The following is a 23,480-nucleotide window of genomic DNA, read 5'->3' on the forward strand; positions in this document are numbered from 1 at the left end:
ACATGTGGTCTTTGCGGCAGGTCGTTTAATTTGGTACATTTGCTAATAGATCCTCATGCATGAGAAGGTTGAAGCAGTCTGGGAGACATCTGGGCAATGGAAATCCACAGCATTGATTGAGCAACTGTTTTGTGCAGTAAAATGTAATAAACTAAACAGATTGGAAAACACTGAAATTGCTGTTTATAATTGGTACAGTTTAGAGAGCATCTATTATGTTAGGCAGGAGTCCTGGGTAAGCAAATGGTTAAGTACTCACTAGCTGAAAGGTTGGTGGTACAAACCCACACAGAGGCTCCTCGAAAGACGAGCCTGGTGACCTGTTTCCAAAAGGTTCCTATGGAACTGTTCTACTCTGCGCACATGGGGTCTCCGTGATTCAGAATTGACTCAATGGCAAATAACAACAACAGTTATAATAGGTACTTAATGGACATTATCTCTAGTTTTTACAATAATCTCACAAACTTGATACCATTATCCCCATTTTACAGACGGAAACTAAGATTTAGAAAAATGTAGTCATTTGCCCACTAACTACTGAATTCAGATTTGAGCCCAGGTGGCCTAGCTCCAAAATGCTATGCACTTTCACAATGCACATTGCTTTCCCCAGCATTCTCACATGTTTTGATGATTACTTCAGGCTCTCTTAACCTTGTTGTATTTAAAGACATATTGAACATGACAGTATGTTATGAAGTAGATTCACTTATTTCAAGTAGTAATCTGGCCATAGTTATAATCACAAATTTGAAGGACTGGCAGAAACAGGAGCCAGACTAATTCTTTAGTTCAATAGCCAGCTGCACTATATTCTTATTTATTATAGGATCACATTTATTCCAAAGAATAACCACGACCACAAAAACAAACCCCTAAAACAAGCTTTGATTCGTAGAATTTATCAATGACATAGTAAGTGCCTAATGGACAAATTAAAATGGAAATTCTGAGTGTTAGGCTGGTGGTTTGAAAGCAAGCAGAGATGAGCCTCCTAGTCTTCTAGTGCTCAAGCTTTTACTACTAGGGAGCTTCACGATGAATAGGTTGATAGAGAGATGTGTTTCCTCAGGGTTAAACCCATATTCTTGTACCACATCCCTTGGGAAGTTGGGCTGCCTCTTTTGAGGCTGTACTACCCAGAGAGAGCTAGGGTGTTCTCGGAATTGCTCACTCTGCCTCAGCGCCACTGACCCATACATGGGATGGAGTTAGACTAATAATTTGCTTAAATTAATACAGTCCACACTGTGGAGTCTTTCTGGCCCATTCTCAAGTTCCCTCTCACCTCCACAACTTCATGGATGATTCCAGAGTTCCTGAATGTCACTGAGCTTTCCTTTAAATGTCGACTGGAAAGAATTTCAAGCTTTTTCCCAAGCAGACCTTTAGACCAGTTGCTGTTGAATCGACGCTGACTCATGGTGATCCCACGTGTGTCAGAGGAGAACTGTGCCCCGTGGGGTTTACATTGGCTGATGTCTCGGAGGTAGATCTCCAGCCTTTCTTTTGAGGTGCCTCTGGGTGGACTCAAACCACCAGCCTTTGGGTTAGCAGCCAAGAACTTTAACCATTTGTTTGCACCACCCAGTGACTCCGACAACCCTTTAGAGATGCTTCATTTTGGCTGAACTGAGGCAGGCACACCACACATTCTCATGGGTGGCAAATTCCAGCTCATGACTTGGCATTCAGTGGTACTCTGGGAAAGCCACATTTTATTTAGCAGAGATGTGGCTTGAATCACTCATTTTTTGCAGAACAGCTGTGATGTGCCACCAAAATATTCCAGGAGAGTGGAGGGTGTTTTATTTGTTCCAGGAGCTGGCAAGGCCCAGGGCCACAAGCATTTTCATTTCTCAAACTTTCATTTCTGCCATGCATTGGCACTTTGTTTTTTAACACAGGCAAGATTTTGTGCCTGCTTTTTGTAGCAGTTGAAACCGGGCCACCTTATATCTGTGTTTGCGCTTTTGAGGAAGGCTTGTTAGATTGTACATTTATGTATGTATATATTTAACTTATCTACCCACCAAAATGTCCCCAGCCTTCTCAGCCTCTGAGTGATGGCACCACTGATGGCATTGACCATCAGTTGCCTGAGGAGATACATTAGCAGTGCCAAGGGCTGCATTTTCAACTTTCATTAAAATCCTCTTTGCCTGAAGCCCGAGCCCTTCCGGTCTGTGGCCTGGAGTCTACTCTCATTTGCACAGTGGGGTTAAGTGGAAGGGCTAAAATGACAGACATTAGGGCTGCCTTTGTATTAGAAGGATTAGAGGCCAACATCTGGCTGTGAATTCATCCTGGCACGGTGGATCAACTACTTGACATTAGTGCAGTTCAGGGAAAAGTATCACTTATGTTCAAATTTTTGGAAAGAGTGTAAAACCAGCAACTTTTAATGAGCAGACCCTTAAAAAAAAAGCCACAGCATTTCTTTTGGAGATCAGATACAGAAAGCACCACCAAGTGTGTTTTTCAAAATATCCATTTGGAGATTCCAATTATACACTAAACTACCAAGGGAATTTTTGAAATATTTTAACTTAATGATCAGACATTCAAATATATGCAACAAATGTGTAATTTAAAGGTCTGATTGCAATAATCAGTACCTGTAATAAATGTAGGCACACTTAATGAAATGAGCACTTTATGGTTGTACACACACTCACATACTGTGTGGTGAGTTGGGTCTTTATGCCAGTTTGTAGAAGACAGAGGAGCTCAGAACTCACCGGATATGGTGATCAAAGAAGGAATTCTACTTAACTCATTTCCCTCTCTTCCAGAAAATTCTTAGATTTAGAGCAGTGGCTCTAAATGGGAGGTAGAGGTGGGATTTTGTCCCTAGGGGACATTTAGCAACGTCTGGAGACAGTTTTGGTTGTCACCACTGGGAGGGGATACTACTGGCATCTAGAAGCCAGGGGTGCTGCTAACCATCCTACGATACATAGGACAGCCCCCAACAGGAAAGAAAGATCTAGCCCAAAATATCAATAGTGCGGTGGGTGAGAAATCTTGATTTACTGTGTGTGTGTTGCGGGGAGGAGAGAGGGCCAGAAACTCTGATTCAAGGTGGTTTAGTTTCGTGAGCTTATGTCTTCAAACATCAAAATGGAGAGTAAATTGTACTTGTGAGCAATGATTGTAAAGCAAAATCAAACCCCCCAAATTGTAGTAATATATTCTTTTTAGTTCATATTTGAATAGTTAACTGTTTTTGATCCTTTTCTTTACAAAAAAAAATGACAGGGATCAAATAGTCCTCAAGGGCCTGGCAAGTGGAGAAAGACTGTGGTATTACTCTGGGAACTGACTTGAGCGTTTTGATTCCCTTTAGGTAAAGGAATATACCTATTTGATCAGCATATATGAAAAGAAGCTCTCAAACCTAACTGTCCGAATAGAAATCATGGAAAAGGATATCATTTCTTACACAGAACTGGACTTCCAGCTGATCAAGATAGAAGTGCAGGAGATGCAGAAACTGATCATCGAGCTGAGGAAGGGTTTTGTTGGGAGCTCAGAAATTGTCGACCAACTGGAAGTGGAGGTAAGGAGCAAATTCGCTTCACAGTGTATTAATGATTAATTGTCTGCTGTGACTGTGAGCAAGTGTTAGGATGGGGGTATGAATCTCTGTCTTCTGACTTCTAATTCTGTACTCTCTCACGACCACAAGACATATCCCGTACTCTGCTGTGGATGAACGCCTGTCTTTGAATAGTAAGTTAAACACATTGGGGACATGTTGACTGAGGACCATACCATACCATACCATACCAGTGGCTGTCAAGCTGATTCCAACTCATGGCGACCCCATGTGTGTCAGCATAGAACTGTGCTCCACAGGGTTTTCAATGGCTGATCTTTCAGAAGTAGATTGCCAGGCCTTTCTTCCAAGGCCCCTCTGGGTGGACTCGAGCCTCCTGGGTTTTCGTTAGTGGTGGAGTGCATTGACCATCTACACCACCAGGGACTGAGGAGCAGGTCGCTGAACATGTCGTTTGTACCACCCAAGAACTCCAAATGGCCTTTTAACTTCTCTAGGCAAGAGATGACTTAGCCTGGACAACCATTCATGGCCAAGACAAATCAGAGATCTCCTCTGCTCTGGATTTACCCTAATGAGAGACTTTGTCTAGAAACCAACAATTTACCTGATTGTGGACTTGCTAGGTCTGTTTCTCCTTTTGAAAGATCACCTAGTCCTCGATGCCTTTTGGAAGTGTTCTCCAAATACTTGAAACCTTCTTCTAAGGGATTTCTCATGAGTATGTTTTGGTGAAACCCTTTGAGATTCCTGGATAAAGGCCATCACATTAATGTTATGGTTGTGTAATTTACTAGCGCAGTCATGACAACAGCTATAATTGAGAATTCTAGTTACATATTTTAGAATTTAAGTTTTCTCCGGTGGTCAACATTCGTTAAAAACTTAATTATAAGACAACATGACGAAACATGTGTTTATGGGGAAATGTTATCCGAAGCGAACTTTAATGGACATTTGTGAATGTTTAGAATGAGCCTGCACTCTGTTATTAAAGCAGTTAAAATCTTTCCCACACACACATCAGCCCGAGATCTGACAGGGATTCACACTAAACCATAAAATATATTCCTCCAAATGAAACCGTTCAGGAGACACTCTGGTGTATTCACTGGCAATGTTTCACTAAATGACAAATTCTGCCCTGGAATGTTTATGAAAGAAATTACACAGTAATATAAAGTCGCTCTGAATTTTTATTTCCTCAGATAAGGAATATGACTCTCCTGGTGCAGAAGCTCGAGACACTAGACAAAAACAATGTCATTGCCATTCGCCGAGACATCGCCAGGCTGAAGAACAAACTGAAGGAATGCGAGGACTCCAAACAGGAAAATGTCCCTACTCTCCCTCCTCCACCTCCTCCGGGTAAGCAGGCGTATTTTCACCACTTGAGCTAGTCCCCTAGGGTGCCGAGAGCCGGATGGGGAGAAGATTTGGATAGCAATGACGAAGGAAGGACGGGGTGTTTGCAATCCTGGGGTTACTCTTAGGTGTTGTAAATCTCACTCGTAGGTCTGCGTATTACCACCTTCTGGGGCTCACAGAGGAAAAGCACAAACGATGAGTTGATTTAAAACAAAAAGCACAAGCTACACGTATCCCCTTTGCATTTAATAACAGGAAAACACATCTCTGTGGTGACAGAGCAGCTATCAGGGGGCCCAGGTGAAGGCCTCTGGAATCAATGTGTGACACCCACTTTCCTGTGGATAGATTGGCTTGTTTATCTTCCTTCTTTCTCCCCTGCCCTCTCTCCTTCTGCCTTTTTAATTTCTCCTTTATTCTTTCCCTAAATGCATACTGAGCACCTGCTATATCCCATGCGTGTCCTGGGATTCGGTGGGGATTAATGGCATGGCCCCTAAATTGTGTACCGGCAGGCGTGTTCTGCTGGCCCTCAGGGACTATGAGTTCCTCAGTGGCACAGAGGGTGTTTCTGATTTTTCTGGAAGTAGGTCACCGGGCCTTTTTTCTGAGGCACCTCTGAGTAGGCTCAAACCTTCATCCTGTTGGTTAGCAGCTGAACATGTTGATCGTTTGTGCCACCCAAGAACTCCAACAGATCTTTAGAGACCTGCATTTCAGCTGAATGAGGACAGTATGATAAGTGAATCATTCTCAAGTTAAGTACAGCACAGAGGTGGGTGCTCCGTGCAGACACTCATGAATGGAGGCAGTGCGGTGTAGGGGTCCAGAGCTTTGGAATCTCAAAGACCTGAGCCACATGGCCATGGGCACTCTTTTTGTTTGTAAAATGGGACAATAATAGCACCTACCTTGCAGGGTTTTTCTGAGGATTAACGAGACAACGCTTGGAAATCTCGGAGCCCTGTGTTCCGTACCTATGGTGGTTCAGTAATAGAATTGTCACCTTCCATGTGAGAGACCTGGGTACGATTTCCGGCCAATTCACCTCAAGTGCAGCCACCATCCGTCAGTGGAGGCTTGCATGTTGCTATGATGCTGAACAGGTTTCAGTGGAGCTTCCAGACTAAGAAGATCTAGGAAGAAAGGCCTGGTGATCTACTTCAGAAAAACAGCCAGTGAGAACCCTATGGGTCACGATGGTCCGATTCACCACCACTCATGGGATGGTGCAGGACAAGGCAGAGTTTTGTTCCATTGTGCATGGGGTCGCCATAAGTAGGGTGCTGACTTGAAGGCACTTAATAACAACAACAGTGTTATTAACCGTGAAAATCGAAGTGAAAACACTGCAGTGAACAAAAGCAGTGCTAGGTCCCTGTGCTCTGAGTGCAGCCCTCCAGGGGGGCTGGTGGCAGCCTCTCAGCCTCAGCGTTCAGCCCTGTCGTTTAGCAACATCGTCATCACGGGCAAGCTTTCTCTGGAGGTTGTGTGAGCCTCTCTGCCTGAACAGGGACTGTATCTTTTCATCAAAGCACACAGCCCTTCTTATTTTTATTAATTCCTGTAGCCCACAACCTATTTCCTTTTAGACCAGGCATTTCTGATCTCTTCAAGGCCTTAATTAGGTGCTGCCAAGTTATAAACCTCTTGGTATTGTTCAGGGGGCCCTTTTCCCCTCCCACTGCACTTGGGAGTCTGTCACAGCCTGCCATACAGAGGAGATTTAGGACAAAGGTGTGCTGTCTCCTCTCTAACAAACTAAGGCTAAATTTGGTCTGGGATGGGCTGGACACATGGATTGGAAATGAGAGCTGGTTCCACTGTGCCACAGAGAGCTCCTTGAGGGCTGGAGGAGAAGCGCTGGCAGGTATCAGTTGCCATTACATCAACTCTGACTCCTGGTGACCCCATGTGTATCAGAGTAGAGCCGTGCTCCATAGGGTTTTCAATGGCTGAGTTTATGAAAGTAGATTGCCACGCTTTTCTTCTGAGGCGCCTCTGGGTGGACTGGAACCTCCAAACTTTTGGTTAGCAGCAGAGCCCGTTAATCATTTGTACCACCCAGGGACTCTGAAGTAATGAAAACCCCTGGTAATACCTAAGCAAGTGTTTCTTTTATGACCTCAGCAAATCTTCCTCATGAGATAGATTTTTTTCTGGCACAGATTCCTATGCATCCTTCAGAATGAGGGAATTTTAAAGCAGGAAGGAGAATCCAGTGCCACCTAGCTCAGCCTCGTCATGTCATGGAGGAGGGAACTTAGGTGGTGAGAACACTGCTCTTCCTGTGGCCACACAGAGCTGGGCCTACAAAACAAGGATGCTCAATCCTTGGCTGTCTCTGGACCCAGAGTGTCGGGCATCCTAGTGAGGGAGAAAATACACTGCTTGGAGCCCCTGGGTGGTGCAAATGGTTAACACACTCAGCTGGTAACTGAAAGGTTGGAGGTTCGAGTCTACCCAGAGGTGCCTCTGAAGAAAGGTCTGGCAATTTACTTCTAAAGAATCAGCCAAGTAAATCCTACGGAGCACCGTTGTACTCTGGAGTCACCATGATCCGGGTTTGACTCGACGCCAACTGGTTTTGGAATCCAGGGAGGAGAACAAATGAGTCTATTGAATTATTTCCGTTAATTTTTTTTTTCCTAAGACCTTTCTCGTAGGTCCTTACACTTAGACTTTTGTGAACCATCCCAGCCCAGCTGCGTTGTCTGAGCAAATTGGCCCCAGATTTCCTTTCACTTTCCCACAACCTTGGCTGTACCTGAATCCCTGCCAAGCCACCTGGCCCTCTGCCAGCTTTGTTCATATTATATTTATGATGTTTACATTAAACTGACTTTTTGTCATGTTTTTAAATCAATTTCTTTCACTTGCTCCCTTTCTGTTTGGATTGGTTGATAATGCAGAATTGGAAAATCCCCAGGCACCACCAAGTTGTGAGCCTGTGGAGACTTTAATTAAAGTTACTCACTATTATGGGACTTTAAAATCTGGTCTGTCGGCTTTTTTTCACTGCAGACTTGCACAGAACAAAAACAACTGCATGCAAGTCTCAGCTATAAAGTTGTTCTGTGTCCTCGGGGTCCCTCCCCTGCAGCTGCAGTTTGCTAAGACTCTGGTCCATTTGGACTTAGAACCAGCACTTATATTCAGGGTTCAGTAAAATGTGCTTTATTTTTTGTGTTTGCTGCAAATGACATCCTTTTCTGCTTCCTTTCATGCAACTTTCCAATCAAAAATAATCGGCCTTCTATTCATTAACACTTTTTACTTAGAACAATGGGCCTCAGTATCTCTGTTTCCCCCTGAATTGAAATGACTGCATGATCCAAATGAGGCAAAATGGGATTAGGGTGCTCAGGGGTCGCTCGCCATTTGGCTTGGGGATGCTGGGTTTTGTGCTGGCACGTAGTAGGCGCTTAGCGAATGGTGGTGACTGAATGGGGTGTGAATCCACCAGACACTCCTTGGAAACTCAGTGGGGCAGTTCTACTCCATCCTATAGGATCGCTATGAGTTGGAATCGACTTGACGGCAGTGGGTTTGGTTTTCTGAGTTTGATCATTTTAATTGCCTAATTCTCAAAAGCCTGCAGTATCCTCCCCTTGGCTCAAATAAAATTCAGTTGCCCAGGTGACAGATCTAAGATTACGTCTCCTCGGCAGGCGTATGATATTTGGCTTTTGTTTATTTAATGCTACCAACCACGATACTTTTAAAAAGTTGAAGTAGAGTGTTTTTTTTTTTTTTTTTTTTATAATAACTTTTATTAAGCTTCAAGTGAACGTTTACAAATCCAATCAGTCTGTCACATATAAGTTTACATACATCTCACTCCCTACTCCCACTTACTCTCCCCATCTTGAGTCAGCCCTTTCAGTCTCTCCTTTCTTGACAATTTTGCCGGCTTCCCTCTCTCTCTATCCTCCCATCCCCCCTCCAGACAAGAGTTGCCAACACAATCTCAAGTGTACACCTGATATAATTAGCTCACTCTTCATCAGCGTCTCTCTCCCACCCGCTGACCAGTCCCTTTCATGTCTGATGAGTTGTCTTCAGGGATGGTTCCTGTCCTGTGTCAACAGGAGGTCTGGAGAGCATGACCGCCGGGATTCCTCCAGTCTCAGTCAGACCATTAAGTTTGGTCTTCTTATGAGAATTTGGGGTCTGCATCCCACTGCTCTCCTGCTCCCTCAGGGGTCCTCTGCTGAGCTCCCTGTCAGGGCAGTCATCGCTTGTGGCCGGGCACCAACTAGTTCTTCTGGTCTCAGGATGATGTAGGTCTCTGGTTCATGTGGCCCTTTCTGTCTCTTGGGCTCTTAGTTGTCATGTGGACTTGGTGTTCTTCATTTTCCTTTGCTCCAGGTGGGTTGAGACCAATTGCTGCATCTTAGATGGCTGCTTGTTAGCATTTAAGACCCCAGACGCCACATTTCAAAGTGGGATGCAGAATGATTTCATAATAGAATTATTTTGCCAATTGACTTAGAAGTCCCCGCAAACCATGTTCCCCAGACCCCCGCGCTTGCTCCGCTGAGCTTTGAAGCATTCATTTTATCCCGGAAACTTCTTTGCTTTTGGTCCAGTCCAATTGAGCTGACCTTCCATGTATTGAGTGTTGTCTTTCCCTTCACCTAAAGCAGTTCTTATCTACTGATTAATCAATAAAAAACCCTCTCCCACCCTCCCTCCCTCCCCCCCTCGTAACCACAAAAGTATGTGTTCTTCTCAGGTTTACTATTTCTCAAGATCTTATAATAGTGGTCTTATACAGTATTTGTCCTTTTGCCTCTGACTCATTTCGCTCAGCATAATGCCTTCCAGGTTCCTCCATGTTATGAAATGTTTCAGAGATTCGTCACTGTTCTTTATCGATGCGTAGTATTCCATTGTGTGAATATACCACAATTTATTTACCCATTCATCCGTTGATGGACACCTTGGTTGCTTCCAACTTTTTGCTATTGTAAACAGAGCTGCAATAAACATGGGTGTGCATATATCTGTTTGTATGAAGGCTCTTGTATCTCTAGGGTATATTCCGAGGAGTGGGATTTCTGGGTTGTATGGTAGTTCTATTTCTAACTGTTTAAGATAACGCCAGATAGATTTCCAAAGTGGTTGTACCATTTTACATTCCCACCAGCAGTGTATGAGAGTTCCAATCTCTCCGCAGCCTCTCCAACATTTATTATTTTGTGTTTTTTGGATTAATGCCAGCCTTGCTGGTGTGAGATGGAATCTCATCGTAGTTTTAATTTGCATTTCTCTAATGGCTAATGATCGAGAGCATTTTCTCATGTATCTGTTGGCTGCCTGAATATCTTCTTTAGAGAAATGTGTGTTCATATCCTTTGCCCACTTCTTGATTGGGTTGTTTGTCTTTTTGTGGTTGAGTTTTGACAGAATCATGTAGATTTTAGAGATCAGGCGCTGGTCGGAGATGTCATAGCTGAAAATTCTTTCCCAATCTGTAGGTGGTCTTTTTACTCTTTTGGTGAAGTCTTTAGATGAGCATAGGTGTTTGATTTTTAGGAGCTCCCAGTTATCGGGTTTCTCTTCATCATTTTTGGTAATGTTTTGTATTCTGTTTATACCTTGTATTAGGGCTCCTAGGGTTGTCCCAATTTTTTCTTCCATGATCTTTATCGTTTTAGTCTTTATGTTTAGGTCTTTGATCCACTTGGAGTTAGTTTTTGTGCATGGTGTGAGGTATGGGTCCTGTTTCATTTTTTTGCAAATGGATATCCAGTTATGCCAGCACCATTTGTTAAAAAGGCTGTCTTTTCCCCAGTTAATTGACACTGGTCCTTTGTCAAATATCAGCTGCTCATACGTGGATGGATCTATGTCTGGGTTCTCAATTCTGTTCCATTGGTCTATGTGTCTGTTGTTGTACCAATACCAGGCTGTTTTGACTACTGTGGCTGTATAATAGGTTCTGAAGTCAGGTAAGGTGAGGCCTCCCACTTTCTTCTTCTTTTTCAGTAGTGCTTTGCTTATCCGGGGCTTTTTTCCCTTCCATATGAAATTGGTGATTTGTTTCTCTATCCCCTTAAAATATGACATTGGAATTTGGATCGGAAGTGCGTTAAATGTATAGATGGCTTTTGGTAGTATAGACATTTTTACTATGTTAAGTCTTCCTATCCATGAGCAAGGTATGTTTTTCCACTTAAGTATGTCCTTTTGAATTTCTTGTAGTAGAGCTTTGTAGTTTTCTTTGTATAGGTCTTTTACATCCTTGGTAAGATTTATTCCTAAGTATCTTATCTTCTTGGGGGCTACCGTGAATGGTATTGATTTGGTTATTTCCTCTTCGGTGTTCTTTTTGTTGATGTAGAGGAATCCAAGTGAGTTTTGTATGTTTATTTTATAACCTGAGACTCTGCCAAACTCTTCTATTAGTTTCAGTAGTTTTCTGGAGGATTCCTTAGGGTTTTCTGTGTATATAATCATGTCATCTGCAAATAGTGATAACTTTACTTCTTCCTTGCCAATCCGGATACCTTTTATTTCTTTGTCTAGCCTGATTGCCCTGGCTAAGACTTCCAACACGATGTTGAATAAGAGCGGTGATAAAGGGCATCCTTGTCTGGTTCCCGTTCTCAAGGGAAATGCTTTCAGGTTCTCTCCATTTAGAGTGATATTGGCTGTTGGCTTTGCATAGATGCCCTTTATTATGTTGAGGAATTTTCCTTCAATTCCTATTTTGGTAAGAGTTTTTATCATAAATGGGTGTTGGACTTTGTCAAATGCCTTTTCTGCATCAATTGATAAGATCATGTGGTTTTTGTCTTTTGTTTTATTTATGTGATGGATTACATTAATGGTTTTTCTGATATTAAACCAGCCTTGCATACCTGGTATAAATCCCACTTGATCAGGGTGAATTATTTTTTTGATGTGTTGTTGGATTCTATTGGCTAGAATTTTGTTGAGGATTTTTGCATCAATGTTCATGAGGGATATAGGTCTATAATTTTCTTTTTTTGTAATGTCTTTACCTGGTTTTGGTATCAGGGAGATGGTGGCTTCATAGAATGAGTTGGGTAGTATTCCGTCATTTTCTATGCTTTGGAATACCTTTAGTAGTAGTGGTGTTAACTCTTCTCTGAAAATTTGGTAGAACTCTGCAGTGAAGCCGTCCGGGCCAGGACTTTTTTTTGTTGGGAGTTTTTTGATTACCGTTTCAATCTCTTTTTTTGTTATGGGTCTATTTAGTTGTTCTGCTTCTGAATGTGTTAGTTTAGGTAGGTAGTGTTTTTCAAGGAATTCATCCATTTCTTCTAGGTTTTCAAATTTGTTAGAGTACAATTTTTCATAATAATCTGAAATGATTCTTTTAATTTCATTTGGTTCTGTTGTGATGTGGTCCTTCTCATTTCTTATTCGGGTTATTTGTTTCCTTTCCTGTATTTCTTTAGTCAGTCTAGCCAATGGTTTATCAATTTTGTTAATTTTTTCAAAGAACCAGCTTTTGGCTTTGTTAATTCTTTCAATTGTTTTTCTGTTCTCTAATTCATTTAGTTCAGCTCTAATTTTTATTATTTGTTTTCTTCTGGTGCCTGATGGATTCTTTTGTTGCTCACTTTCTATTTGTTCAAGTTGTAGGGACAGTTCTCTGATTTTGGCTCTTTCTTCTTTTTGTATGTGTGCATTTATTGATATAAATTGACCTCTGAGCACTGCTTTTGCTGTGTCCCAGAGGTTTTGATAGGAAGTATTTTCATTCTCGTTGCTGTCTATGAATTTCCTTATTCCCTCCTTGATGTCTTCTATAACCCAGTCTTTTTTCAGGAGGGTATTGTTCATTTTCCAAGTATTTGATTTCTTTTCCCTCGTTCTTCTGTTATTGATCTCTAGTTTTATTGCCTTGTGGTCTGAGAAGATGCTTTGTAATATTTCGATGTTTTGGACTCTGCAAAGGTTTGTTTTATGACCTAATATGTGGTCTATTCTAGAGAATGTTCCATGTGCGCTAGAAAAAAAAGTATATTTTGCAGCAGTTGGGTGGAGAGTTCTGTATAAGTCAATGAGGTCAAGTTGGTTGATTGTTGTAATTAGATCTTCCGTGTCTCTGTTGAGCTTCTTACTGGATGTCCTGTCCTTCTCCGAAAGGGGTGTGTTGAAGTCTCCTACTATAATTGTGGAGGTATCTATCTCGCTTTTCAGTTCTGTTAAAATTTGATTTATATATCTTGCAGCCCTGTCATTGGGTGCGTAAATATTTAATATGGTTATGTCTTCCTGATCAATTGTCCCTTTTATCATTATATAGTGTCCTTCTTTATCCTTTGTGGTGGATTTAAGTCTAAAGTCTATTTTGTCAGAAATTAATATTGCTACTCCTCTTCTTTTTTGCTTATTGTTTGCTTGATATACTTTTTTCCATCCTTTGAGTTTTAGTTTGTTTGTGTCTCTAAGTCTAAGGTGTGTCTCTTGTAGGCAGCATATAGATGGATCGTGTTTCTTTATCCAGTCTGTGACTCTCTGTCTCTTTATTGGTGCATTTAGTCCATTTACATTCAGGGTAATTATAGATAAATAAGTTTTTAGTGCTGTCATTTTGATGCCTTTTTATGTGTGTTGTTGACAATTTCATTTTTCCACATACTTTTTTGTGCTGAGGCGTTTTTCTTAGTAAATTGTGAGATCCTCACTTTCATAGTGTTTGACTTTATGTTAGTTGAGTCGTTACGTTTTTCTTGGTTTTTGTCTTGAGTTATAGAGTTGTTATACCTTTTTGTGGTTACCTCATTATATACCCCTATTTTTCTAAGTAAAAACCTAACTTGTATTGTTCTATATCGCCTTGTATCACTCTCCATATGGCAGTTCAATGCCTCCTGTATTTAGTCCCTCTTTTTGATTATTGTGATCTTTTACCTATTGACTTCCATGATTCCCTGTTATGTGTATTTTTTTTTAATTAATCTTAATTTGTTTGTTTTTGTGATTTCCCTATTTGAGTTGATATCAGGACGTTCTGTTTTGTGACCTTGTGTTGTGCTGATATCTGATATTATTGGTTCCCTGACCAAACAATATCCTTTAGTATTTCTTGTAGCTTTGGTTTGGTTTTTGCAAATTCTCTAAACTTGTGTTTGTCTGTAAATATCTTAATTTCGCCTTCATATTTCAGAGAGAGTTTTGCTGGATATATGATCCTTGGTTGGCAGTTCTTCTCCTTCAGTGTTCTGTATATGTCGTCCCATTCCCTTCTTGCCTGCATGGTTTCTGCTGAGTAGTCAGAACATATTCTTATTGATTCTCCCTTGAAGGAAACCTTTCTTTTCTCCCTGGCTGCTTTTAAAATTTTCTGTTTATCTTTGGTTTTGGTGAGTTTGATGATAATATGTCTTGGTGTTTTTCTTTTTGGATCAATCTTAAATGGGGTTCGATGAGCATCTTGGATAGATATCCTTTCGTCTTTCATGATGTCAGGGAAGTTTTCTGTCAGAAGTTCTTCAACTATTTTCTCTGTGTTTTCTGTCCCCCCTCCCTGTTCTGGGACTCCAATCACCCGCAGGTTATCCTTCTTGATAGAGTCCCACATAATTCTTAGGGTTTCTTCATTTTTTTTAATTCTTTTATCTGATTTTTTTTCAGCTATGTTGGTGTTGATTCCCTGGTCCTCCAGATGTCCCAGTCTGCATTCTAATTGCTCGAGTCTGCTCCTCTGACTTCCTAGTGTGTTGTCTAATTCTGTAATTTTATTGTTAATCTTTTGGATTTCTACATGTTGTCTCTCTATGGATTCTTGCAACTTATTAATTTTTCCAGTATGTTCTTGAATAATCTTTTTGAGTTCTTCAACAGTTTTATCAGTGTGTTCCTTGGCTTTTTCTGCAGATATCCTAATTTCATTTGTGATATCATTAAGCATTCTGTAAATTAGTTTTTTATATTCTGTATCTGATAATTCCAAAATTGTATCTTCATTTGGGAAAGATTTTGATTCTTTTGTTTGGGGAGTTGGAGAAGCTGTCACGGTCTGCTTCTTTAAGTGGTTTGATATGGATTGTTGTCTCCGAGCCATCACTGGGAAACTAGTTTTTCCAGAAAATCCGCTAAAAAAAAAACTGCAGTCAGATCCCTATCAGAGTTCTCCCTCTGGCTCAGGCTATTCAGATGTTAATGAAGCCGCCTGGGGAGGGTGGGGGAGGGAACAGAGAGATAGGAGAGTAGCACTTCAGAATATAGCCAGAGTTGCTTGTCTTGCTTGGAAAGACTATTATATCTGAGATTCCCGCGGGCGCGTCGCCTATGTGTGCTGTCTGTGTGGAGATTGCCCCCGGGGGGTCTGGCCCGCTGGAGTCACGGTCAGATCCTCCGCTTCCAGCCCCACGCCCAGCGTCAAGGCTCCCCTACTGGGACGGTGCACTCTCGACTCCAAAATCAGTCGCTGCCTCCCGGGGACTTCTCGTCCCTCCAGCCGCGTGGCCGTGCCGTCCCCGTGAACCAGGTGGGCCCCCTCCCGGGGTTAGTTCAGATGGGTGGAGTAGCTCCCCGTGCTTGTGCCGCGACCGAGTGTCCCGGCTGGAACGCTGTTCTCCCCGCTCCAATACCAGTCGCTGCCTCCCGGGGACTACTCCTACCGGCTGCGTCCCACGCCGCCCGCGCGACCCGGATGGTCACCTTCCCGGGGTTAGTTCAGGGGGTGGAGCAACTCTCCGTGTTTATGGCGTACCTGCGTGCAGTCCAAATCCCTGTGGGACGGTTCCCCGGCTCGGGTGCTGCTCTTTCTGCTCCAAGATCAGTCACTGCCTCCCGGGGACTTCTCCTAACGGCTGCGTCCCACGCCGCCCGTGGAACCGGCTAGTCCCCCTCCCGGGGTTAGTTCAGGGGGGTGGAGCAGGTCTCTGTGCTTGTGCCGTACCTGACTGGTATGCTGGCTCCAGGCTCTGGAAACAATCGCTGCTTCCCCGTATTAGTTCGTTCTCCGTCTCTAAATCTGTGTTTGTTGTTCAGGGTTCGTAGATTGTTATGTATGTGATCGATTCACTTGTTTTTCCGTGTCTTTGTTGTAAGAGGGATCCGAGGTAGCGTCTGCCTAGTCCGCCATCTTGGCTCCGCCCCGAAGTAGAGTGTTTTAAAATCCCATTTTAGTTATGGTTTCCAGGGATATTTTTGGAATATCTAATGCATTCCATGATGGTTGCCAACCAAGGCAACACATGGGTAGAGAATTCCTTGCACTACGTTCTGTGGAGTGAATACTCTGAAAAACTCAGATACGTACCAGAGCACAGGGCTGGTGTTTTATAAATAAGGGTAAGCTGGGTTTAGGAGATTTGGCTGGCCTTTTATTCCTTTATTCCACAAACATAATTTGATGTCACTGTGTGGCCAGCCCAGTTCTGAGTACTAGGGTAGCCAGAATAGGTAAAGAAAGCTCTAGAAGCCACTATTCAGCAAGGGAGATAGCTACCTAAACGTCCAATAGTAACATGATGTGATTATAAAGATGATAACTAACTAACCAGTCGCAGTTGACTCGTTAGTTATCATCTCATTGTGTCCCCACGTGCGTCAGAGTGGAACTGTGCTCCATAGGGTTTTCGATGCCTGATTTTTCAGAAGTAGGTCGTCAGGCCTTTCTTCTGAGGCACCTCTGGGTGGACTCAAACTGCCAAACTTTTGGTTGGCAGCCAAACATATTAACCATTTGCATCACCCTGGGACTCCAAGTCTCTCTATTCTTTCTCTTCTTCTTAATAACCCTGCAGAATAGGTATTATTATTTGTTTTAACATGAGGAAACTGAGATTCAGAGAGGTTAAGTAACTTGTTCAAGATACACAGCTAGTAAGTCAAAGAGACAGGATTCGATCTGGAGTCTGTCTGACCCCACAGCTGGTGATATGTTCGCCATACCAGGCTGCCTTCCGTAGATGTTCTAGTAGAAGGAACCGCCTGTGATTCCTGGGGGGACCAGAAAGCTCCAACAACCCACCAACCTGATTGACACCAAATTATCTTTGCTTACTTGCTCGCGAAGTAGCTAAAAGGATACTTTTGCTCCTGGCATTTCTATGCTGTGATCTCTTCCGCCAGCAAATGCAAAATGATTCATTGGTCATTCAGAATTCTTGGATCATGGCTGGGCAATGGGTTATAGTCCAAGCGGCAGCATAAAGTTGGGCTGGGAACTGGGTCAGGAAGGGGCTATAGTGTCTCTAAGACCTGGAAGGGGAGGAAGGGGTGGAGAAGGGATATGAGATAAGGGAAGGCAGGGAGCAGCTCAGGGTAGAAAAGGTGAGGGTGGGGCTCTGGCTGGATTAGCTGAGGAGTGGACAATGGGTTGGCTGTCAGTTTCAGTATTGTTTCCAAGAAGGGTCGATGCCAGGAGCCAGGAAAGCCCACGTAGCCTTTTACTGGCCTGTCGTTGCCGTGGCCACATCAGCAACCGGGCTTCGTTATCTTCCCTATTCCTACTTCCTTTTGACCATACCAGTTGCTGTCAAGTCGATTCAGACTCATGGTGGCCCCATACATGGCAGAGTGGAACTGCACTCCATAGGGTTTTCAATGGCTGAATTTTATTTTTAGATCACAGGCCTTTCTTCTGATGCACGTCTGGGTGGACTTGAATCTTCCACCTTTCAGTTAGCAGCAGAGTGTGTGACTATTTGCACCAACCAGTGGGTCTTCACTGTAGCCACGACCCTAGAAATGGCCCAAAGGTGATAGAGGATAAAAAGGGTTTAAATAAAAAGACAGGAGAGTGTTCAGGAATGGCTGAGAGATGGGGAAAAGAGATTTATGCTTCATATACTTTTAACATTTATAGTGGGTATAATTTTAATTTCCTGTTCAACTTGTGAAATGATGAGCCACTATTGTTGTGTGCAGTTGAGTAAATTCCAACTCATAGTGACCCTATAGGACAGAACAGAATTGCTCTACAGGGTTTCCTAGGCTCTAATCTTTACAGGAGCAGATCTCCAGGTCTTTTCTCCTGCAGAGCAGCTGGTGAGTTTGAACCGCCGACCTTTTGGTTAGCAGCTGAGTGCTTACCAATTGCACCACCAGAACTCCTTTATTAGTAGTAGTAATAATAATTTTTAAGAGAGTTTTATTTTGGTTCTTTCATGTTTAAGGATTTCCGCTTCTAAAGACCCAAACTAAGACCAAACCTGCTGCTGTAGAGTTGATTCCGATTCACAGTGACTCTATAGGACAAAGTAGAACTGCCCCATAGAGTTTCCAAGGAGTGCCTGGTGGATTCGAACTGCCAACCTTTTGATTAGCAGCCATAACTCTTAACCACGATGCCACCAGGGTTTCCAAAGAGTTTATTGCCTATATTCCGTGATAATGCCTGAATCAGTTACATACATCATAAGTTTTCCTTAAATATTTTTCTGCTGTTGGTTTGGAGCATTTCCTTTCCAGTAAGGCAAGGTTCAATTCCTAAGTCTTCCAACCTGAACAAAAAGAAGCTCCTTTCTTTCATCTCCTCAGAGTGAAGTGTGGTTGAATAAAAAAAGTCTTTGGAAAGATATTTTAACCAGTAAATCTGGTTTGCAGCATATGGAAACTAGAACAGTTTTTGCTATCGTTAAACTGAACACAGCGCTAACTTTATTTTAACAATTCATGCATTTGTTTCATAAACAAAAGCAAACAAGCATTCATCTGAGAGATCACTTTTAGGAGGAGAAATAATAATTTATAATTTTATTTATTATTTCTTTAGTAGAGAGCAGTCTCTTGGCTGAATGCACATTGCTTTTTTATTTATGAAATGGTGCATGCATTATTAAAATAAACGTGCGACTGTGTTCTGCTTAATGATATGCAAAATTATTGGAGGTTGGGTACAGAGTGGTTTCATTTCTCTACCTGCTGTATGGTTGGCTGGCATTCCCACCAACTGCAGATTTATGAGAGCATTTAAGAAGCCCATGTTTAATCCTGGAACCAAAAAGCCCCCAACAGATTGGAAAAATAAAAGCAGGATTTCTGGTAATGGTTTCACCTCTGAGCAATCCTTGAGTGAGGAGGGCAGACAAGGAAGACATTTCAAAAGAAAGGAATGGGCTTTCCATAGCAGGCAGAGGAGGAGACTCAGAGACAAAAGCTTTGGTTCCACAGTCCCTCCACAGTGCTAAATCTCTGGCAATTCCTTGGAGCTATGCTTTTGGCTGCAGCTCACCTCATGAGCTTTCCATGGCTCCCTGATTCCCTCCAAACACTTAAAGCCAGATCCAGTGACTCAGTGTCTGTTCCTTCCTCCCCTCCCCTGTTCTGCTCCAAGCAGCAGGAAGAGAAAAAATGACCTCAAGTATACTTGAGTTTGAATTTTCTTTGTTAGCCAACAAACCATCTCACCAGTTTTTTTTTAGGGAACTTTATTAAGATCCCCCAAAATGTGTCTTCAACTCCATATTAAAAAAAAAAAAAAATTTCCATATATAGTTACTATAAAAATACTGGAGGAATGCTATTTTATTTTTTATAGCTCATAAATGGTTTGTGTTGGCAGGTGTTGCAGAGAGAGAGAGCGATGTGAAGGGCCCTTTGCCCAGCCTGAGTCATTTCCCCAAGTATTAAAGGGAGTGTAGATTCAGTGGGGTAGTGAAGCTGGGTCGCATTTGACTCTACACATCATGGCAATGACAGTGCTAGAGTGGGAAAGATGAAATACTCGCCTGTCATTCTATGGCTCGGTAGGGTGTCGGTTATGTACAGCGGGACCCACCTCACCACTCTGCAACAAAATGATCACCAAGTGGTTGTACGCAGTGGACTATGGATTGGGCACAGAATGAGCAACATTGTCCTAAAATAATTTTCACTGCCTCTTATGGCTGAAATCCCAGCGTTGTAGGGCTATCTTTCAGGATCTGGAATGCACCCTTGTCTTTAGATACCTATATTTAAAACCTAAATTTCTTAGTGCTGGTGTAACAGAAATACCACAAAGCAGTGGCTTTACAGAACAGGAATTTATCTTCTCACTTTTCAGGAGGCCAAAAGTCCAAATTCAGGGTGTTAGTTCCAGGAGACAGCTCTCTATCTGTTGGCTCTAGGGGGAATAGCCTTGTGTTTTTCAGCTTCTGGAGCCCTGGCGTTCCTTTGTTCCTTTGCTTGTAGAGGATCCTCATATGGCATTTGTCTTTCCCAGTATGTGCACTTGTCTCTGTGTCTAATCTGCTCTTTCTATAACTCAGATGTGATTAGGTTTAGGATACACCCTACACTTATGGCCTCATTAACATACCAAAGAAAACCCTATTCCCAAACAGGATTACATCCGCAGATAGGGGGGTTAGGATTCCAACACATATTTTGGTGGGACACAGTTCAGTCCATAACTACTTTCTCTTCTGAGCTTAAGCTTGGAGCAAGATTGGTGCCTGGTGTGGATATGCACTTGGGATCCCAGGGAAGAGCAGAAGAGGGAAGGGCATGCAGGCTGCCCAGGACAATGTACTCCTTCATGACAGTTTTCCCTGGGGCTGGCCCTATTATGTAGAACCTTCTGATTTTATAGAAATAAGGTAGGGTTCTGGGATGATTTTGCTTTTTTGATTTCTCTGTAAGAAAATGAAATAAGATGATAATTGCAAAATGCTTTCTAATAGAAGAAAATATATGAAATTCACCAAATCCCCGTTTTCTCACTCTAGGCTCTCAAACCTCTTTGATATGGTTCTTGATAGTTTCATTACCCTCATTTTCTAGAGTAAAAGCTCGTCCTTAGAAAAGCCCAGCCCCAGATAGTTCTCCTGAGTGCCCAGGACAGGTTTGCTGTGAGACTGAAGCAAAGAGGAGGTTTCGGCTCTTCTCTATCAGACCGTGTCATTGAACCTTGACAGGAAAATATTTATGGAATCCTTTCTTCTTAGAGGAGTCCCTGGGTGATGCAAATGGCTAATGCACTTGGCCACTAATCAAAAGTTTGGTGGTTCGAGTCTACCCAGAGGTGCATCTGAAGAAAAGTCTAGCAATCTATTTCCAAAAAGTCAGCCATTGAAAACTCTGTGGAGCCCAGTTCTACTCTGACACACATATGGGTTGCCATGAGTTGGAATCCACTCAACGGCAACTGGTTTTTTGCTTCTTAAGATGTTGAAGAGTTTGTATCTTGTCTTTTCTCTAAGAATGCCTCATTATTTTCTCCTTCTTTTAGGGAGCTGTGGTCATGGTGGCGTGGTGAACATCAGCAAGCCGTCTGTGGTTCAACTCAACTGGCAAGGGTTTTCCTATATATATGGGGCCTGGGGTCGGGATTACTCTCCTCAGCATCCTGGCAAAGGGGTCTTCTGGGTGGCACCTTTAAATACGGATGGGAGAATACTGGAATATTACAGACTCTACAACACAATGGATGATTTGCTGTTGTACGCAAATCCCCGACAGAATAGGATTGTTTATGGCCAAGGCAGTGGTACTGCCGTTTACGACAACAACATGTATATCAACTGGTACAACACCCGGGACATTGCCAAGGTTAACTTGACCACCAACACAGTCACTGTGAGGCGCAGTCTCCCCAATGCTGCCTATAATAACCGTTTTTCATATGCTAATGTTGGTTGGCAAGATATTGACTTTGCTGTGGATGAGAATGGATTGTGGGTGATCTATGCAACTGAAGCCAGCACTGGTAACATAGTGATTAGTAAACTCAACGACACCACACTTGAGGTGTTAAACACATGGCAGACCAAGCAGTATAAACCATCCGTTTCTAACGCCTTCATGGTATGTGGGGTTCTGTATGCTACCCGTACTCTGAGTACCAGAACAGAAGAGATCTTTTACTACTATGACACAAACACAGGGAAAGAGGGCCAACTAGGCATTAAATTGCAGAAGATGCAGGAAAAACTGCAGAGCGTTAACTATCACCCTTTTGATCAGAAACTTTATGTCTATAATGATGGTTACCTTCTGAGTTACGATGTTACCTTCCAGCAGAACCCCCAGAAAGCTGTTTAGGTGTCGGGGTGAGAGAGAAATAAAATGTTAGTTGAAAAATGGTCTCCACTTATAACCTATCTGCAAGGAGATCCAGATGTTTGCTTGCTTAGTAGTAATATTTGGGAGCATGGTTCTATCACACTAGGGATCTAGGACATTTGCCCTAATTTGATGAGTTCTCTTGGAAACTTTCTGCCTCCTGGGATACATTTTCCAACTGAAATAAGGTGCTTCCAGGGTAGGGTTGTCAGAGGTGGGGATATTATGGGTCTAATGAAGCCTATAGTGAAGTGACTTCTGGAAATTAAGGAACTTAGAGAAGACTCAGTGTAGCTTCTGGAGATTCTTTGTACAAGAGAGAGGGCTCAAAGACTGGTTCTCCTCCAGGTAGCCCAGCAAATTTTCCCACAGTTAAAAGGAACCTGGGCCTTAATTAGGTGGATTATATCTGAAGCTCCTTGAGGGACGAAATCTTCAACTTTGTTTTTTTCAATAACACCTGGTTGGGGTTTTGTATGTAGCAGATATGTAAATTTAAACTGTTTACAGTATATCTGTAAAATGCTCTGAATTTCCTGGAGAAAGGACCTTTTATGTATTAAACTGTACACTTCAAATCAATCCCTGATGGATCGGTAGATGAGGCCCTTGATTTTTCTTTCCTCCTGTTGTCCATCTACATGACTCAGTAGATCCCTTCTATCTCATACCTTCAACCCAAAGGCAGCTGGGAAGATTAGAACCAGACTTACCAACACATTATCCCCACCTCTCTCTGCTTATTTATGTATTTTTTAATTAATCCATTTTCTGTGGAACAGCTATAAGATAAATTTCTTTTTTTTTTTTGGTCTCATGAACTTTTATACTTACATGATTCTAAAACTGTAAGAAAACCAGATGGCAGTGATGAAATGAATGATAACATTTTTGGTTATATTTAATAAAGGCACTGGAATGTATGTGAGACTTGTATTAAGTCATATCAATTGTTTCATTTAAACTTATGAAAGGCAATTTTTTTTTCTTCATTTAAGCCTGGAATTTATAAGAAAATGAAACATTGCCTCTGTTTTTCTAGGAAGAGATGTAGAAAAGCCTTTGAAAACATCTAGTATATCAGTTCCATAGTTGTGTGTGCTTCTGTGCTTTATCATCTGGTCTCTGTTCATTAGTCCTAGGCTACAGGATGGTCTTCTTAAACACTGTACTCCTGCCCCTTTTAATAAATGATTAAAATGTGCTTTGAATAAAATGTTGTCTTTCATTTTTCTTCTTCTCCTCCTCCACTTCCTTTTTTCTCTACCCTCTTCTCTCCTTCCACTATTTCTTCCCCTTTTTCTCCTTCTCCTCCCCCTTCTCTTCTCCGCATTCCCCTCCTCCTCCTTCTCTTCCTTCTTCTTTAACTCACAACAGGGTAGTCCACCACCTTGCTAGGGGATACAGGGAATGGCTACCCTCACTATAGCAGTGGCTGGTGATCTCATACCTAGAATAACACCAATAGCTTAAGGAGCCCAAAGTTAGGGCTGGCTCTTTAGTTTTCATTTCCCTTTGAAATCCATTCTTTCTGGTAGCTTTTGTTGTACAAAATGACCTTATT

At 42.3% G+C, this 23,480-nt stretch overlaps 1 protein-coding gene across 1 annotated transcript in view; it reads left to right on the plus strand.

The window, feature by feature from the left end:
- Positions 1-23,145, plus strand: part of OLFM4 (olfactomedin 4) — a 32,964-nt gene extending 9,819 nt beyond the window's left edge. Inside the window, exons 3-5 of the mRNA XM_049853148.1 lie at positions 3,353-3,565; positions 4,774-4,933; positions 21,084-23,145. Coding sequence (XP_049709105.1) covers positions 3,353-3,565; positions 4,774-4,933; positions 21,084-21,895 — 1,185 coding nt within the window. The 3' untranslated portion in view covers positions 21,896-23,145. The remainder of the gene's footprint in view (positions 1-3,352; positions 3,566-4,773; positions 4,934-21,083) is intronic.
- Positions 23,146-23,480: the final 335 nt, after the last annotated feature.

Source organism: Elephas maximus, chromosome 14 (assembly GCF_024166365.1).
Source record: "Elephas maximus indicus isolate mEleMax1 chromosome 14, mEleMax1 primary haplotype, whole genome shotgun sequence".
NCBI lineage: Eukaryota > Metazoa > Chordata > Mammalia > Proboscidea > Elephantidae > Elephas > Elephas maximus.